Raw genomic sequence first — 17,130 nt, 5'->3', positions numbered from 1 at the left:
ATTAGATGACTGCACAGTTCTGTGAATACAGTAAAAGCCATTAAACTGCACACTTTATACGTGTCATTGTGTGGTGTGTGAATATCTCGACAAAGCTGTTACTTAAAAAAAACACAAAAACCACAAGACCCAGCCAGGCTCCTCCACCCTTACTGACTGCCCTCCCCTTGTCCAGCCCCTTCACCTGGTGCCACCCCCAGACTGGCGGTGGGGGGGGCGCACGGAGCAGACGCCGGGGAGCCAAGAGCAGACCAGGGGGAATGATCTCCACCACGAAGAGACTCCAGTCACCACCACTCCACAACGTGGAGGTCCTTCCCAAGAGGCCGCACTGAGTCCCACGACTCCCACCACCCCTGCAGGCACCAGCCTCTGTCAGACCCCCCCCCCCAGTGCACAGCCTGCAAAGCCCCTTCCCCACCAGGGAAGCACCGTCGGGTTTCTGGACAAGTGTTTTCAGGGGTAACACCTCTCACGTGTCGGACACCGGGGAGCATCTGGCAAGACAACCGTGCTTTCCGGGCATCAGCCACGCACCCCTAACTAACCAAGGGGGCTCAAACTGAAGCCCTCTAGGGATGAGGACACGATGACCTGCAGAGACCCGACCTCCCGACCGCAGGCCACAGACCCCACGAGACGGCAGCCCTGCTAGCAGCACCCAGGTGTCGCAGTCAGGAGGAGAGATGGGTCCAACATGGGGTGCGAAGGGAAGAGCCCACGGGCCAGGCATCCCCGCGGTGGACATGGGCGGGGTGAGTGAGGCCCTGCAGAGACACCGGGGGTCCTTGGTGAAGACCCTGGGGCAGACTCAACGCCATGGGAGGGCGTGGGCCAGCAGGAGACCCGGCTGGTGGGAATGGCAGGGACAGCTTGAAGGGACAGAGAAGACGCCAAAGAGACTTCCAGGCAACGCCCTGAGTGGGAGAAAAGGAACAGGACTGTCACCCCCACAGCCAGGGGACAAGGCACACCCACGGGGAAGAGAGCAGTCAGGAAGAACGAGGGAAAAGAGGAGTTTCCTAGGAGACAAGCACAGGGTCAAGACCCAGGGACGCACAGACACAGCTGGTCACACCCTGCAGGGCCTCACGTTCAAAAGGGGACCCCAAGACACAGCATGCCTTGACCGTACCATAACACCAAGGACGTAATTTTATCGCTCTGTGGTTTTGTAAGATGCCACCCTTGGGAGAAACGGAGTAAACACAGTATGAGATGTCTGTTATTTCTTACGGCTACGCAGTAATCTATGATTTTTTCAAAATAAAAACTTTAATTAAGAAAACAAGGATGGAGCTCCCAGAGGGAGACCTGAGGGCGGAACCCCTGCAGCTCTGCCACCGTCTCCCTAATGAGTATCCAAGTCCGGGGCCACCCCCGGCCCCTCCCACCAGGAACAGAGAACACAGCCGGCATTGGGATCTCAGGGATCTTAGGGACCAAAGCAGGAAAGATAACTGCCACAGACGGAATGCCAGGCTTCTCCTTCCCCTTTTAAAGTGGCTACTCCACCCGCAGAAAGTCGTCAAAGGGTTAACCTGCCTTCCACCTGAGCTAGGATTAGGCAGGACTCACACATGAGAAGTCAGATCAGAAAATACTTTCTGAGTCACAGGGAGGGATGGCTCACCCCGCCGCCCACTTGAGCGACTACTCACAGCCGAGTTAAGGGCACGACTGCTCAGCGGGCATTCATCAACAGCGCGTGGACTCTCAGGAGGAAGCCGGAGGCGGGGACAGTCATGCTGGGGCTGCTCCACGCCCACGGCCCCAGTGAGTCATGGAGGAGAAGGATCGCCGCATGCCCACCAGGCAACCAGAGATACCACCTGCTCCCTTCCGAGCTGAGACCCAGTTTTCCCACCGAAAGAAGGGCCACCCTACTTTAGAAATGCCACCGTCAGCTACAGGTGGATATCCGGGAACTCTCAGTCACAGAAGGAACAAAACTCATCCTGCACCCCACCCTCTGATTCGTCAGTTGCGCAAAAGCCTGTTTCTGACGCTGGACATTTCCGTGTGTGGACGGTTGTGGCTGTTTGCACTTCCTTCTGTGGATGTCCCCTCCTCGAGAAGCCACCCACACCTCCCCCGGGGCCAATCTGGCAGTCCCTCCCTCCAGGACCTCGGCTGACCCCATGTACACCGCACCACACCTCTGCTGCACTTCTCAGCTTACAGATCACCTACAGTCCTTCGTTCACATGTTTCTTGAGAATAAGAATATTGTCTACTGTCCCCAGTGCCCCCTGGAATACTATAAATATTTGGGAGGTGCTTGCAGAATGAATGAATCAATGAACAAACAAGCTCAGTCATTTCAAATGTGTGGTCACATGAGTAACCTGACCTTCTGAAAAGCTAAGCTGCTCAAAGTAGTCCATTTTCTTAAGGTAGTCACCATCGAGTCATCACGAAATACGATTTCTTATAAAGTACTGCCCCCTCATTTCCCGTGAGAAAGCAAAATTCCTGAGTGGGGACCCGGAAGGGGAGCAACCGTCACTGCAAAGCTTTAGGGAGGCTGCGGCTTGCTGAGTGCTTCCCGGGGCCCTGGTGGCGGGACCAGCTGCTGACGTCAGGCACGGCACCCGGCCAGGCAGGCAGCACAGCCCGCGCCCTGCCAAGGGCAGTCCGGCCAGCACGGGAAAGACACTCCACAGTTCAGAACCGTCTGCCACTAGAAAGCCAGGTCCCAAGAGGGCCTGGACACACAGGCCTTACTTACAAGGGTTACAAACCTCTGAGGCCTTGTCCCGCCCCGAATAAAAGACGGTCATGGGGACAACACGACGATCTCCAGATGAATTTTCATCTTACTCTCAAGTGCCTGAGTGCTGGGTCACAGCAGATTTCTAAACGCTTCCAATACTCAAAAATATCAACTTCCAAGATGCAGAAGTGCTGTTAAACACACACTTAGCACACACCCCCGTCCTACTCCTGCATCTTTCCCAAGTGAAGTGGAAATCCAAGTTCACATGGAAACCTGCCCTAGGATGTTTACAGCCCCTTTATTCCTGGCCCCCTCAAAACTGGATACATCCCTCAAGTCGTGCCACCCGCAGGGAAATGGACCAAAGAAAAACGGAATATGACACACCAAGAAAAAGGAGTGACCTCTGACACCTGCAACCACACGGATGAACCTCAGATATGTTTTGCTGGGCAAACTGCAGCCGGAATCAAAAAGCTACATGCTGTTGATTCCACTGAGCTGACCTTCTGGAAAAGCCAAAACCTTAGGGATAGAGAGGAGATGAGTGGCCAGGAGGCTAGAAGCGAGTTGGCGCCAAAAGGTAGCGGACGGGATGGCGGGATTGCGCTGCAGCGGGAGTGGTGATCTGTCAAAACTCCTAGAACTGTGCGCTAGAAATGAACCATCCCTCATGTCTACTAAGGATAAAGAGGTAATTACATTTTGAAAAACGCACTGGCCAGCCAATCGGTACATGGCGAGTGCAGTAACAGGGGCGGAGAGGCAGGCAGGTGGATCAGCTGGCGTTTTGAAGGTTCTCCCCACTTTCAGTTTCAGTCACCTGGGACGTCTCCCTGCCCTGCCCACTGCTCAGGCCGCCCGCCCGGACATCGGATCTGCCCAACCGGAAAAGCCAGAACCCAGGCTCAGCCGCGCCTCCGGGCGCAGGAAGAGCAAAAATAGAAACCGCCGGTGCGTGCGGCGGGCTGGAAACCCTCCGACTTCGGAGAACCGCGGAGAACCGGGGCCAGGAGCCAACAGTGGCTCCCGGGCGGTCCCAGCGTCCGACTCCGCCCCCGGCCGCGACGTTTCCAAAAACTGACACACACGGAGCGCGCGCCAGGGGCGGGGCGCGCGGGCTTCCCCGCCGGGTCCCCTGGAGGCCGGTCCCCCGCAAGCCAAGCGCGCGAAAGGGCGCCCCAAAGGCGCCCGCCCACGGCGCCTGCTGCGCTTTCCCTCCCGAGGGCACGCTGCCCGGCCCGAACGTGGGCCCTGGGACACGGACACGCGCAACACGCCGCCACCCCGGACGAGAGGCCAGGGCGCCCACCCCGAGCCCTGCATTTCTGGAATCATCGGGGGAGGCCTCTGTAAATTTCCGCCCAGCCTGTCATTATCCAAAGGCCACTCAAGATCAGAGGACAAACTGCCTCCTTTCCGAAGGTCCAGCCAGGCCACTGACTCAAATTAGGGGACAGAATGCCTCCTTTCCAAGGGTCCAGCCATCCCACCCATTCAAATTAGGGGACAGAATGCCTCCTTTCCAAGGGTCCTGCCAGTCCACCCACTCAAATTAGGGGACAAAATGCCTCTTTTCCTAGGGTCCGGCCAGTCCTGCCACTCAAGATTAGACAGACAAAATGCCTAATTCAAAAAAACAAAACAAACAAAAAACTGGAGAGAGGAAAGAGGAAAGGGTGTTCTCAAAAATAAAAAAGCTGAGCACGTTGACAGCGCCAAGAATAAACTACCAGAAGAGAAAGCCTAAATGTCAGGTCGTCAAGTCCGGAAAGGCACGCTCGCCGGCCGTCCAGGCCGGGGGACCGGAGTCCCCGGCCCGGCACAGGCTACGGCAGCCCGGCTTGGGCGCCCCTCGGAGGCGCGGGGTCCCCAAGGTGCGTCTGCGCCCCCGGCCGCCCGGGCTCCCCGCTGTCCACCCTGCGCGCGGGGCCTGGAAACGGCCGCGGGGACCCGGGCGGGGCGGGAAGGGGGTCCCAAGGAGGGTCTGGGGACTCTCGAGTTGTTCCGTTTCTCGGTGGGCCCAGCGCGCGCCGCGGGGGGCGGGCGGGGGTCCGGGGGAGGGGAGGCAGGGGCGGGCAGGGGAGGGGCGGCACTCACGTAGACCGGCAGCGGCCACGGGTAGACGGCGGGCTCGGCCCCCACGGGCGACTTGAGCCTCAGCTCCAGCTTCTCCCCCATGTCGGCGCGCGCGGCCGCCGCACCATGCTAGTCGGGCGGTTGGGGGAGGGGCGGGGCGCCGCCGGCGGGGGCGGGGCGGGCGGGCGGAGCAGGAGGGGCGGGCGGGCGGGAGGCTGAGGGGAGGGGGCCTGGCCTGGGCCTCAGCCGCCGCCGCCGCGCTCCCGTCCGGCCCCCGGCTCCCTCTTTGTGGTCACAGGCCCGGGGCCTCCAGCGTCGCCGCCATCTTGGGCCGGCGTGAGGCGAGCACAATGAGCCGGGGGCTGGGCTGAACCACTCGCCGCGCGCGCGTGGGGGGGGCTGGGCGCGAGGAGGCGGCGCGCGCCCGCTGCCCCGCCCGCTGCTCCGCGCGCTCCCCCCCGCCGCCCCGCCCCGTGGGCTCGCCCGCCCGCACGCACGCTCGCACGCACGCACGCACGTCCTCGGCTGCCCTCGGCCGCCCCCACCCGCCCGAAGCGGGGACCCGGGGAGACCCCGCGGCGCCTGGGGTGGGGGGTTCGAGCCCCGGCCTTGGAGGAGTGGGACCGTCCCCTCCCGCATAGTAAGACTAATTCCCCATTAAGTGTGACAGCCAGAGTCCTGGCTTCTGCTCGCCAGAATGCTGTCGATTTAGCCTATCCTAGGCGCCAGACCCCGGGAAAAAGGCAAGGCCCTGCCCGCGTGGAGCTGCCACTTTAATTGGAACAGGGGTGACAACGGTCAAGGGAGGAAATAAACCATCATCAGTGTCACGGGGCGGTCAACCTTATGTGTGCACTGCGCTGAGCCCCAGCAACCACAAACGTTATTCCACGTATGGCCAGGAAAGTATTTTTCAAATGAGAATAACATTTAAATCAGTTCTCTTTGTATAAAGGAGATTGTTGTAATGTGGGTGGGCTTCGTTCAATCAGTTGAAGGCCTTAAGAAACAAAAATGAGATTCCCGAGAAAGAGGGAACTCTGCTTCCAAAGGCCTTGGGACTCCAGGTGCAACATCCGCTCTTCCCTGTGTCTCCAGCCTGGAGTCCTGCCCCCCTACCATGAGCCAACTGAAAATAAAACTGTCTCTATACAGCAAATGTGCAAATACTGAACATATGCACACCCATTTATATACATGTATACATAGTGTATATGTGCATGTGTGCATGTGTAGCACGTATTATGTGTGTGCACATATGTGCCTATATGTTTATGTGTGTGTGGTGTATGTCTGACTACTACACAGTTATACACAATCTGTGTATTTGTATGTTTGTATCCCATATGCGTGTATGTGTACATATGCAGTACATACTTAGTAAGTGTAAACAATGTACATATATGCACCTACTTACTTATATGTTTATGTACAGGTGTGTATATATTGTATGCCTGTATGTGTGTATGTTGTACAGGTGTTATGTCTACATGCGTGTGTGTAGTATTTATGCACACCTGTATATTTAGATACACACATAAATACACATTTATATGTAGGTGTGTGTGTATACATTGTGTACGTGTGTATGTGTGTGTGCATATTGTATATATAACCTAAGTATATATACACTGTATGTTTATAAATGCAGCACATTTATATTTATATATGGTATATATTTTACATGTAGGTGTATGTATGCATGCATGTGTGTATATACTTTGTATATCTTTGTGTGTGTATATGTATTGTATATATGTACATATGTGTGTATATTGTGTAGATTATATATGTACGTGTATATATACTGTACACACACAAACTATATATGTATATGTGTGTACATATACTGTACATGTACACTCCTGTATATTTTTTATGTGTGCATATATGGATGTATGTGTACACACATACACACATGTCCTGTGGATTCTGTTTGTCTGGAGAACCCTCACTAACACGGACACTTGGGACAGTTGAGCACCTGCTATGTGCCAGCTAGGGAGCCAAACGCTTGTCCTTTCAGTGTCTTGCTTAAGTGTCACAACGTTCCGTCCCAGGAGGGTAAATGATGCAGTCTTCCCAGGTGAGGGGCCTCAGGGTCAGACAGGTGCACACGGGCGAGAGGTAGGGGGCTGGTAGGAGCCCAAGTGCAGTTCTAACGCAGTCCCACATCCCTGTGAGGGAGGGACCGGATCTGAAAGAGGAGATGGGGTAGCTTCCATGGGTCTGAAGCCCTAGTCCAATGCTGTCTCCCCAAGGGTGTTGGAAGTCAGGGCTGTGGTTACCCTGGGGGTGGGGGTTACACAGAGATGTGCACTTTGTGAAAAAGTATTTATACTTTTTTGTATGTTTAACCCCCCGAAAGCTTTTAGAAACAGATTCCCCTGGTTGCTGTGAGAAGACATGGGGAAGTTGGGGCAGGGGACACAGGGCAGGAGGACTCAGAAGAGGGTAAGCACCCCTTCACAGGGCCAGACCTGTGAGGTCCTGGAGAGGAGGGTCTCTCTGCTCCTCCCTGGGCTGTGCTTGGCCCTGCCCCCCAGCCTGCGGAGCACAGAGCCACCCCCTCCACCTGCTGGGGACAGGGATGAGAGCCGGTCACTTGGGCTCAGGGCTCTGAGGCTCCCGCACCAGGAGTTATTTTGAGCTTTCATCCCATAGATACAGTGGGAGCTATTGTCTCAGGAAACTCTGTCTCTCTCCCTCCTTCCCTCCTTCCCTCCCCCACCTCGTCCCCTCCCCCTCAGTCTATCTGCTCCCCCCCATTTCTGTCTCAGCCCCTGACTCCCAGCCAACCAGAGTGTGGCTCGCAGAGAGCTGCTGCCCAGCCCACACCTCGCCATTTCACCTCGCCATTTGAGAAATAGCAAGCCAGGTCAGGTGTGACCTTGGGCCCAGGCCATCAGCACAGGCTGCTCCGGGGGTGTGGGACGTTCTTCTTTAGACTCCTCCCTCCCTCCCTCCTGTGTCACTCTCTCTCTCTGCTCACTTCCTCCAGAACCTTCCTGGACTCCCCTGGGCACGGCTGGGCCCGTCCCATCACTGGAATTCCAATCCTGCCGTACAGGGCACACCCTTCCCCAGCAAGTGAAGAGCTAGGCCTGGTCGATAGGGGCCACAGTGGTCTTTGACCATCACTATTGCTGTTGTAGTTGTATTTGTGGTTAGACAAGGTGACCAACTGCTCCCCCTAGTTTGTCCAGGACTGTCCAGTGTTTTGTTATTGGGGAGGAGGTAATTAGGTTTATTTACTTATTTTAATGGAGGCGCTGGGGATTGAACCCAGGACCTCGTGCTAAGCACATGCTCTACCACTGCGCTACACCCTTCCCTGAGGACTGCTCAGGTTTTAGTGCTGGAGATCTGGGGAAGCCGGGAGGGCTGGTCAGCCTGTTTCGGACCTTGGGCTCGATCTCCCACCCACCTCCTAGAGCCAGAAAGGGCGTCCCCTCCCTCCTTCCCTCATCCGTCCACTCATCCCTTTACTCAGCTCTTCTATTCAGCAAGTATGTACGAAGCGCCAACTACATACGAAGCAGACACTTAACAGGTGCTGGGAGCCTCCTGGGACCCCATCCTCCCAGACCTCACAGTGCAGGCGGTGGAGCCGACGGAGGCAAGGGGCGGTCTCGGTGCAGGCGCCCACAGGAAAGGGCAGACCTCGCTCAGGGACAGGCTGCTTGCTTCAGTACAGCTGTTCTCGCCCGGGGCCATCCCGCCCACCGCCAGGACTCTGATGATGTCTGGGGAAAATCTGTGGTTGTCATAACTAGGGGGCAGGGGCTCTCGGAATCAAATAGGTGGGGCAAGAGATGCTAGTCAGCACCCCATAGGGCCAGGATGCCCCAGAGAGGATGATCTGCCCCAGTGTCTGCAGTGGGGTAGGGGTGGGGGCTGCACTGATGTTACTCTGATCCACTGGTGCCCCCAGAATCCTGCAGAGACTCTATCTGGGTCACCTCTGCACCCTGAGATGACCTAGAGTGGGGCTGCCAGGAGGGCTGAGATGCACGTTGGGGATGAAATTATGTGTGCCCGCCCCCCCTGCCGCACCCTAGAGCGCTGGCCTCTATTACCTCCCGGTGCAGCCAGCTCTTCCCTGAGCCATTTCTTCCTGTCACAAGCTGAGTTCCCCGGAGATGTCGTGGAGACTGAGGACTTGGGTGCAGGCTGTTGATTGGAGAGGTGCAGAGAACAGCTTGAGGTGGGGCGGTGAGGAGAGGAGGTGCGTTCTCGTGCCCAGAGGGTGACTGGAGCTTCTCCATCAGAGAGGCTCTGGGAGACGTCGTGCACGCACACACACCTCGGGACTGGTGCATCCAAGGGTGAAGGAGCCGGGTGTGTATACACCAGCTCCATCATGAGTTAGGAGTGGAGGGGTGGGAGGTGGGTGCAGGTAAGAGTTTCCAGGCATCTCTGGCTTGCCACCATCCCAGACAAGTGCTCAGGCAGGACACTCAGGTGCTGGCTGTTGGAGTCTCAAAATGGTCATGTCGGGGAGAAAAGGTCAGGCACCAACAGCCTCAGATTCAGTCTTCACGCGACCTGCCTCATCCTCCCCCGCAGCTCTAAGTGCTGCCTGAGGCTGCAGACGCTCCGCCACCCCGTCCCCTACCCTGCCGTGACCTTGGTCTTCAGCTCCAGAGCAGGCCACCTGCTGACCACCCACACCTTCCCGGGGCTGGCCAACCGTCCCTGGCTACTGACTGTAAGACCCATCCAGATAACAAAAATGTGACCATGAAAAGAAACTCAGGCACGCACACATCAAGGAAGTACATTCTTACCTCTGTTAACGCCAAGCTTGATTTCAGAAGAGCTTAGATTTACACACAAAAAAGTTGCAAAGGTCTGTACAGCGTGTACCGAGTGCCTTGTAGACCCTGTACGCAGTGCCCCTAATTTTAACATGTTCCGCTACTGTGATGCATTTGTCCCATCCGAGGAACCAATATGGATGCGTTAGTATTAACGGAAGTCCATACTTGATTAGAATTTCCCTGGTGTTTCCCTAGTATCCTCTTTCTATCCCAGTCTCCTCTGGTCTGTGACTGTTTCTCAGGCTTTCCTGGGTTTTGATACCTTGGAAGTTTTGAAGATGACTGGTCAGGCATTTGGTCCCCCAGTTTGTTTGTTTTCTGGTGTTTTTCTCATGACCCAAACTGAGATAAAATGCCATTCCCAACAGGTCACATCAAGGGTAGGCACCATCCGTGGTACTTATGACTGATGGTGTTACCCTGGGTCACCTGGCCAGTATCCTCTTTGTAACCTCAGGTGGACATTCTCCTTCCCCAAACAGCCAACATTAAAGAGACGGACAACGCGGAGTGCTGGCTCAGGTGGGAGCCATTGGTGCTCCCATACCTTGCTGGTGGGAGTGGAAATTGGAGCAGCCACTTTAGAAAGCTGTTCTCAGGATCCACATGAGCTGACATTACTACTCCAGGTCTCAGCAACTGCCCTCCAAGAGGTGTGCCCAAGAGAGTGAGTTATGTCTCCTCCCCTTGAAAAGACGTGCACTAGAGTGTCCAGGGCGGCTCTGTTCACAACAGCCAACAACTGGAAGCGATTTAAATGTCCTTCCAGAAGACAATGGGTGAATTAACTGTGGTACCTTATCTGGCATTGCAAAGGAGGGGTCCACTGCTATGTACACCAGCATGGGTGAATCTCAAAGTGTAAAGGTTAGCTGAAAGCTGTCAAACACAACAAAGAGGACCTACTTCATAACTCCATTGACAAGAAGTTCAAAAACAGGAGAAACTGATAACAGTGTTAGCAGTCATACAGAGGTTGTCCCTGGGGGATATTGACTGAAAATGGGCATATGGACGTCCGGGAGGCTGGTTACTCCGAGCAAGATATGGATAGATTGATACATAGAAATTTATTAAATTGGTTATGGTAATCGATGTCCTTTCTGTATATAGGTTATACCATGAATAAAAATGAAAGAAAAGACAAGAATAAAAAACCAGGTCTGGGATGGGGGGAACGTAAAATGATGCAGCCACTGTGGAAAACAGTTTGGTGGTTCCTCAAAAAGTTAAACATAGAATCATCATATGAGCCACTAATTCTACTCCTAGGGAAGTAGCCAAAAGAATCGAAAAGAAAGACTCAAACAGATATATATGTACACCTATGTTCATAGCAGCACAATTCACAATATCCAAAAGGCAGAAACACCTCAAATTTCTACCAACAGGTGAGTGCAAAAACAAAATGTGGTCCCTCCTAGCAATGGAAAGTTATTCAGCCTTAGAAAGGAAAGAGGTTCTGACACAGCCACCACGTGAGTAAACCTCGGAGACGTGATGCTCCGTGAGAGGACCAGACACAGAAGGACAATCACTGTCTGATTCCACTCGGAGGAGAACCTAGAGGAGTCAAGTCTACAGAGCCAGGAAGTAGATGGTGGGGCCAGGGCTGGGGAGTCAGTGTTTCATGGTGACAAGTTTCAGTTTGGGAAGATGAGAAAGTTCTGGAGATGGTGGTGGGGATGGTGGCACAACAGTGTGAATGTGTTTAATGCCACTGAACTGTGCTCTTACACATGGTTAAGACAGTAAATTTCACGTTATGTGTATTTTATCAGAGTTAAAAGAAAACCAGTGGTAGCAAATACAATCAAAATCACCAGCTCTGCAGACACGGCTTGGCCCCAGCCAACTAAAACCCTCTAAGAGTCCTCCTGCCGCATTCCTGATGCCTCATTTGCTTTGTCCTGGGGTCGGTGAGATCATTCTTGGCAAGACTAGAAGCACGGATGCAACTGTGTCAGCAGGGAAGGAGAATGACAAATCTGTATGCCAAGTTTAAGGTCATCCACCAGATGTAACTTGGGAAAGATGTCCTCATGCAGAAAGAGGTACCCAGCATTTTACAGGAAAAAAGGAAGGTGCTGAGTAGCATGTAGAACAAGCTCATAACTGTACACACACACATACACAATGTGCTCAAACACAAGAACACTCTTTCTGGCTCACAAGAAACACACCTCAGTGGTTGTACCTGAAAGGGAAGAGGAATAGAGTGTTGCTCCCAAATATTTGAGTCTCTCCTGACAAGAGGTCTGTGCACATCCCTGTGCTTTGCCATGTGTGTTTACAGGGTCTCCTGCTAGAGTTCTCAAAATATACACCCCTACCCCACTGGCTGCAGGCTTAACGATGTGTAGCAGTATCTACTGCTGCATAACAAACAACCCCAAAATTAGTGGCTTAAAATTACCACTACATAATACATTCCTTGTTCTGTAGGTCAGTAGTTTGGACTGGGCCCAGCTGGGCAGTTCCCCCGCTGGTCTTGCCAGGGGTCACTCACATATGTGTGCTCATTTAGCGGGTGGGTGACGGGCTCCTGCGGGACTAGCCCATGCTTTCTTCCCTAAGGAGGCTTGTTTTTAAGACAGGGTCTTCAACCTATCTGCCTCTTGTTTTTGTAAATAAACACACATACACACACACCCATCTGTTTACTCACCGTCTGTGACCACTTTTCTGCTGCAACAGCACAGCTGACCCGTTGTGACAGAGACCACCCAGTCTGCAAAGCCAGCAAGCAATATTTACTCCCTGGTTCTTTACAGGAAGGTCACCAGGTCCTGACATAAGGCATCAGAACAGTTTCCTCTTGGAACCAGCTGCCAAGCCATGCCCACCAAGCTTGGGGCGGGCAGGTAGGGGTCCCTGGGGGGGCCTCCCAACGTCTCCAAATGCGGCGTGAACCTCACCAGCACGTGCTTGCTGGATCTGGCCCTGGAAGCTGCAGTTTGCTGAGCCCTAGTGATCACCAGGGCTCAAATCACAAGAAGCAGTGCGTGACTCACCTGTCTTCTTTAGCACCACACGGAATCCCCTCCACTTCAGCTCCCCAGCCTCACGCCTCCATCACACAAGCACTTTCTTCCAGTGGAAATCTGACCTTGTCAGCCTTTCAAGTGTGCTGACGTCCTTTGAGATACTCCCTGACAATGCCCACAAATGGAATTTTTTCCCTTGGCAAAGCCTTGCAGGCAGAGGATGACATACTGTTACCAGGTCTCAGTGAATTCCCCAAATTTCCCCTAGAAGGGCAACGATGGAGCTGCTGGCTCTTTGAGGCCCCTTGAAAGTTTCTGGAGGGAGGGCAACGGTTGCAGACAACAGAATACTCTCTTGCAGGCTCCTTTGGTGACAACGTCCAGCCCCCTGGCCCCTCTGGGGACTTTGGCAATTAAACCACCACTGGTTATTGAGCGACTTCGCATGCCTGGGGTGAATCACACACTGTCTGCACAATCTTGATCCTTCAAGTACCCCCACAAGAGACATTCTTTTCCCACCGTTACCATAACAAAGGACCACAAAGTTAGTGGCTTAAAACAATACAAGTTCATTATCATACAAGTATTGTTTCCCTGGAGAACTTTGGTTAGTACAATGGGCTAAAATCAAGGTGTCAGCAGGCTGCATTCCTTTCTGAAGGGTCTAGGGAAGGTTCCATTCCCTTCTCCTTTTCAGCCTCTGGAAGCTACCTGCTTTCCTTGGCTCGAGGTCCCTTCCCCCATCTTCCAGGCCAGCAGCATCAGGCTGAGTCCTTCTCAGATGCCCTCTCTCTGACCTCTTTCCACATTCAAAGGTCCTCGGGGCTACCAGGATAATCCAGAATAAACTCCCCTTTTAGGATAAAGTCCCCAGTTGGCCTTCCCATTAGGTCAGCTAAATCACAACTTGAATTCCATCCATAACCTTAATTCCCTTTTAGCTAACATACAGCTTCCAAGGACTAGGATATGGACGTCTTTGGGGGGACCACTGACCTGCCTACCGTACTTTATACATATCCCATGTTGCAGATGGAAAAACGGAGGCTTGATGGGTTCAGTGACTTCCTTGAGTCACAAGGGGCTGGCCAGTGGTTGGCCTGGGTTGGTCCAACCCCAGGGCCCAGGCAATTAACCAGCGCTGTGGCGGGCAGGACCCCCAAGTACCCATGGGCAAGAGGAAGGCAATGGAGGGCTGAATGCAAGGCTCCAAAAGTGGAAACTACTAAGCAAAGGGGGCAGAGCTGTTTTAAGGCACTCCCCCCGTAGCGTCCCCGGGGTCTGGGGCTGCCCTTCCTCGGCCGCCTAGTCCAGGCTGCCCGCTGCAGCTGCTCCTGGGCTCTTGAGCTTTCGGAGCAGCTTGGCGCTCTCCGTGGTACTGAAATTCCCCGTCAGCTTCTCTCTCGGGGCCAGAGGTTTGGATCGCTGAGGTTCTAGCTCCTGCTTTGTCTTGCTAACTACACCCCACACCTCTTTACTTCGAGGTCCTTACTTGGTCTCAAGCTGGGGGGGGGGGTCATCCTTGAGTTCTAGGGCAGTCCAAGAGCTTGGATCTTTCTTGGAACCTTTTCAAGATTTTTCACTTAAAGACTCCCAATGGGTGTGCAGTAGGGAGGTCTGTGATGGAAGGAAGCCCTCCCCTTTACAGACACGTCTCTTAGGAATTATGTAAGGTCACGTGCCCAAGTTTTGGCCTCAAATTGTACCATTGGCTTGAGCATGCTGATTAAAAACCTGAGGGAAAATAAACAAAAACAAAATGTATTCTGCTATTTTGACCTCACGGCAACCTCCAGAAGCCATCTGGTCAACCACACAGGATTCTTAAATCTCCAGACTTGCTTAAAAAGAAAAAAAAAAACTGTGGTAAAATACATATAACATAAGATTTACCATTTTAACCATTTTAAAGTGACAGTTCAGTGGCATTAAGCACATTCACTTTGTTATGCAACCATCCTCACCATCATCTCCAGGACTTTCTCATCTTCCCAAACTGAAACTCTGTCATCATGAAACCAACTCACTCCCCATCCCCTCCCCCAGCACCTGGCCCCCATCATTCTATGTTCTACTCTCAGTCTCTATGGATTTTCCAATTTTGGGTTCTTTTTCTGTTCCAGGATCCCACCCAGGGTACCTCATGACACTTAGATGTCATGTCCACCCTCTGAAGTGGCTCTTGGCTAACACAGTTTCTCAGAAATTCTTGCTTTGGATGACCTTGCCAGTTTCGAGGAATGCTAGTTGGAAGTTTTCTAAAAGATCCCTCAGTTGTGGCTTGTCTGGTGTACTTCTTATGATTGGATGGGGGGATGGGTTTGAGGAAGGAGGACTGCAGAGGTGAAGGCCATTTTCATCACATTGTATCAAGGGTCTGTGCTATCAACATGACATCACTGTGGGTGTCGGTCTTAATCACCTGGCTGAGGTGTGTTTGTCAGGTTTCTCCACTGTCAGTTTACTCTTCCCTACCCTCTTTCCAGCCCACACCCTTCTGAAGAAAGTCACAATGCACAGCCCATACTTAAGGGGTGGGGATTTATGTGCCTTCTCCCTGGTGACTAAGTATTTATGTAGATTTTCTGAGTTCTTCTGCCTGGGAGATCTGTCTAGTCGCCCATTTATTTATTTAATTATTTATTTTATCAGTTTGGAGTCATGGATATTTATGTTATGTTTCTTATTTATAATCCAATATTTGATTTATGACCCATACCTTGTAGCAAAAATCGTTCTGTTACTGAAGCTCAGGTTCGACTGCTTGTCCCTTGAAAGCCAATATGAAGAGAGGTGCGTGTTGGGACAAGGGAAGGTTTGCTTTATTCCAGGGGCTGGCAACTGTCCAAAGGCCAGCTCCCACTTTCGCCACCCCCATCACCTCCTGCCGCCAATCAGTGGGCAAGAGCTGTTAAAGAAGAGTTTCAGGGGCTCATACGCAGAGAGGGGGGTCTACATGCAGAATGGCAGAGCAAGCTCTGACAGTCGTCTTCGTGTTAGTCAGGCAGTGGTTTGATCAGCATCATCTTGATTGTCTTAAGTGCAGCTAATCTTCAGTTCCAGGGTCGGCCTGTTCTCATTTCTCTGAGGCCACTTCTCGGAGCTGCGGCAACTATGTCATGGCCCAGTCCGGTCATCGTGTAGTTAGCTTCTTCCATCTGGCAGGGGCTTCAGTATCTACCAAACAGCTCAAAGGACGTGGCTCAGAACATCATCTCCAGCCCTTGAGGAGGAGCTAGAGGTCTTTGATTTTGCTCAGTGAGTAAATTATTATTATTATTTTTTGCTTGACTATTTCCCTTTGTTTCTGCATTATCATATTTCTCTAATTAAACTTATTATTTGACTGAAATATTTCCACAGACAAGAGGTTGGCAGAGGACATGGGGTGGGGGGTCTGCCTTCCCCTGTGGGGAAGGCCCCAAAGGGTCTTGCTCCATTTCAGCTCTAGGTTTGGGCCCTGGGACCTCTTTCACTTGGTTTCTCTGTTTATACAGCACACTCCCATCACTGTGGCAGACTTTTATACTTACTTTCTGTACCTCAAGATGCTCCCGGCTCACCTTATGTATTTCCTGCCCCAGTCTAGAATCAGCCGTTTCTCCACAAAGCCCTGGTTCCTTTTGTTGGAGAACAGTACTAGAAACCAAGATCTGGGTGCTGGGTGTCAGGAACTTTCAAGAGTGGGGCAGGGATACGTGATGTGAGTCTGTACAACTGGCTTTTGTTAATCACATTGAGGATATAGTGCCGGACACCATTGTTCTCTCAAATCATAGGCTGTCAGCACTGGTTTCAGTCCCACTGTTGAGAATGCAACATCTGGCTGGCTCTTGCCTGGAGGGTGTGAACCCTGTTAAGTCACTTTGATCCAGAGAAGCAGCCTGGACTCCCAGCCCAGGTGCAGAGCTTCAGGTAAAGGATGTCTAGACAGAACATTCTGTTCGGTAGTTTCCAAGGAAACAGGACCCTGAGTCCTCATCTCAGCCCAAGCTTAACGCCAACATTTTTGCTCATGACTCTGCCCAGCTTTGAGCCTAACAAATCTCACTTTATGTAAGTATTACCCAAACTCTACATTTCCCTTCAAATCCTATAACCATCGCCTTCTTTTTGTTTTTTATTTGTCTGATTGGTGAGACACCCTATACTTTCCCTCCTATGTGGTGTCTCTTGCTGCAGCAAATTAGTAAGCCTAACTTTCTGAGACCTCATTTGTGTCCCCGGAGGTCGTTATCAGAGGGGCGTTGCCCGTGAAGGGGGCGGTGGGAGGGGTGAGGGCGATTTCTGAAACACAGAGAAAGAAATGGGGACTAGGCGCTGCTAATCCTAGGTCTTCAGACTCACGTTTTCTGTGTAACGCTGGACAATCCATTCAGTTCCTCTGAGACACAGTTTTTTCATCAGCATAATGGGGTCAGTAGATTCGACCCAGCGAACTTCCGTGGATGTTGTAAGAATCAAAGGGAAGAGGGAAACAAGACCTATTTCAACTGTCCTCTTCATGGGAAGAAAGAAA

The 17,130-nt window shown here is 52.6% G+C and overlaps 1 protein-coding gene across 4 annotated transcripts in view; it reads right to left on the bottom strand.

The window, feature by feature from the left end:
- DOT1L (DOT1 like histone lysine methyltransferase) overlaps positions 1–17,130 on the bottom strand; it is a 73,426-nt gene that overhangs the window by 44,233 nt on the left and 12,063 nt on the right. For 2 of the 4 annotated variants that reach the window (XM_072948043.1, XM_072948046.1), the window contains exon 1: positions 4,820–4,960. The exons of 1 other annotated variant lie outside the window; for it this stretch is intronic. In XM_072948043.1, coding sequence (XP_072804144.1) covers positions 4,820–4,900 — 81 coding nt within the window. In that variant the 5' untranslated portion in view covers positions 4,901–4,960. Of the gene's footprint in view, positions 1–4,819; positions 4,961–17,130 lie in introns of those variants that run through there. One more of the 4 variants, XM_072948045.1, reaches the window with a different exon arrangement.

This window comes from Vicugna pacos, chromosome 22 (genome assembly GCF_048564905.1).
Source record: "Vicugna pacos chromosome 22, VicPac4, whole genome shotgun sequence".
NCBI lineage: Eukaryota > Metazoa > Chordata > Mammalia > Artiodactyla > Camelidae > Vicugna > Vicugna pacos.
The sequence above is the reverse complement of the archived record's forward strand: the minus strand, read 5'-3'. Positions and strand labels throughout refer to the sequence as shown.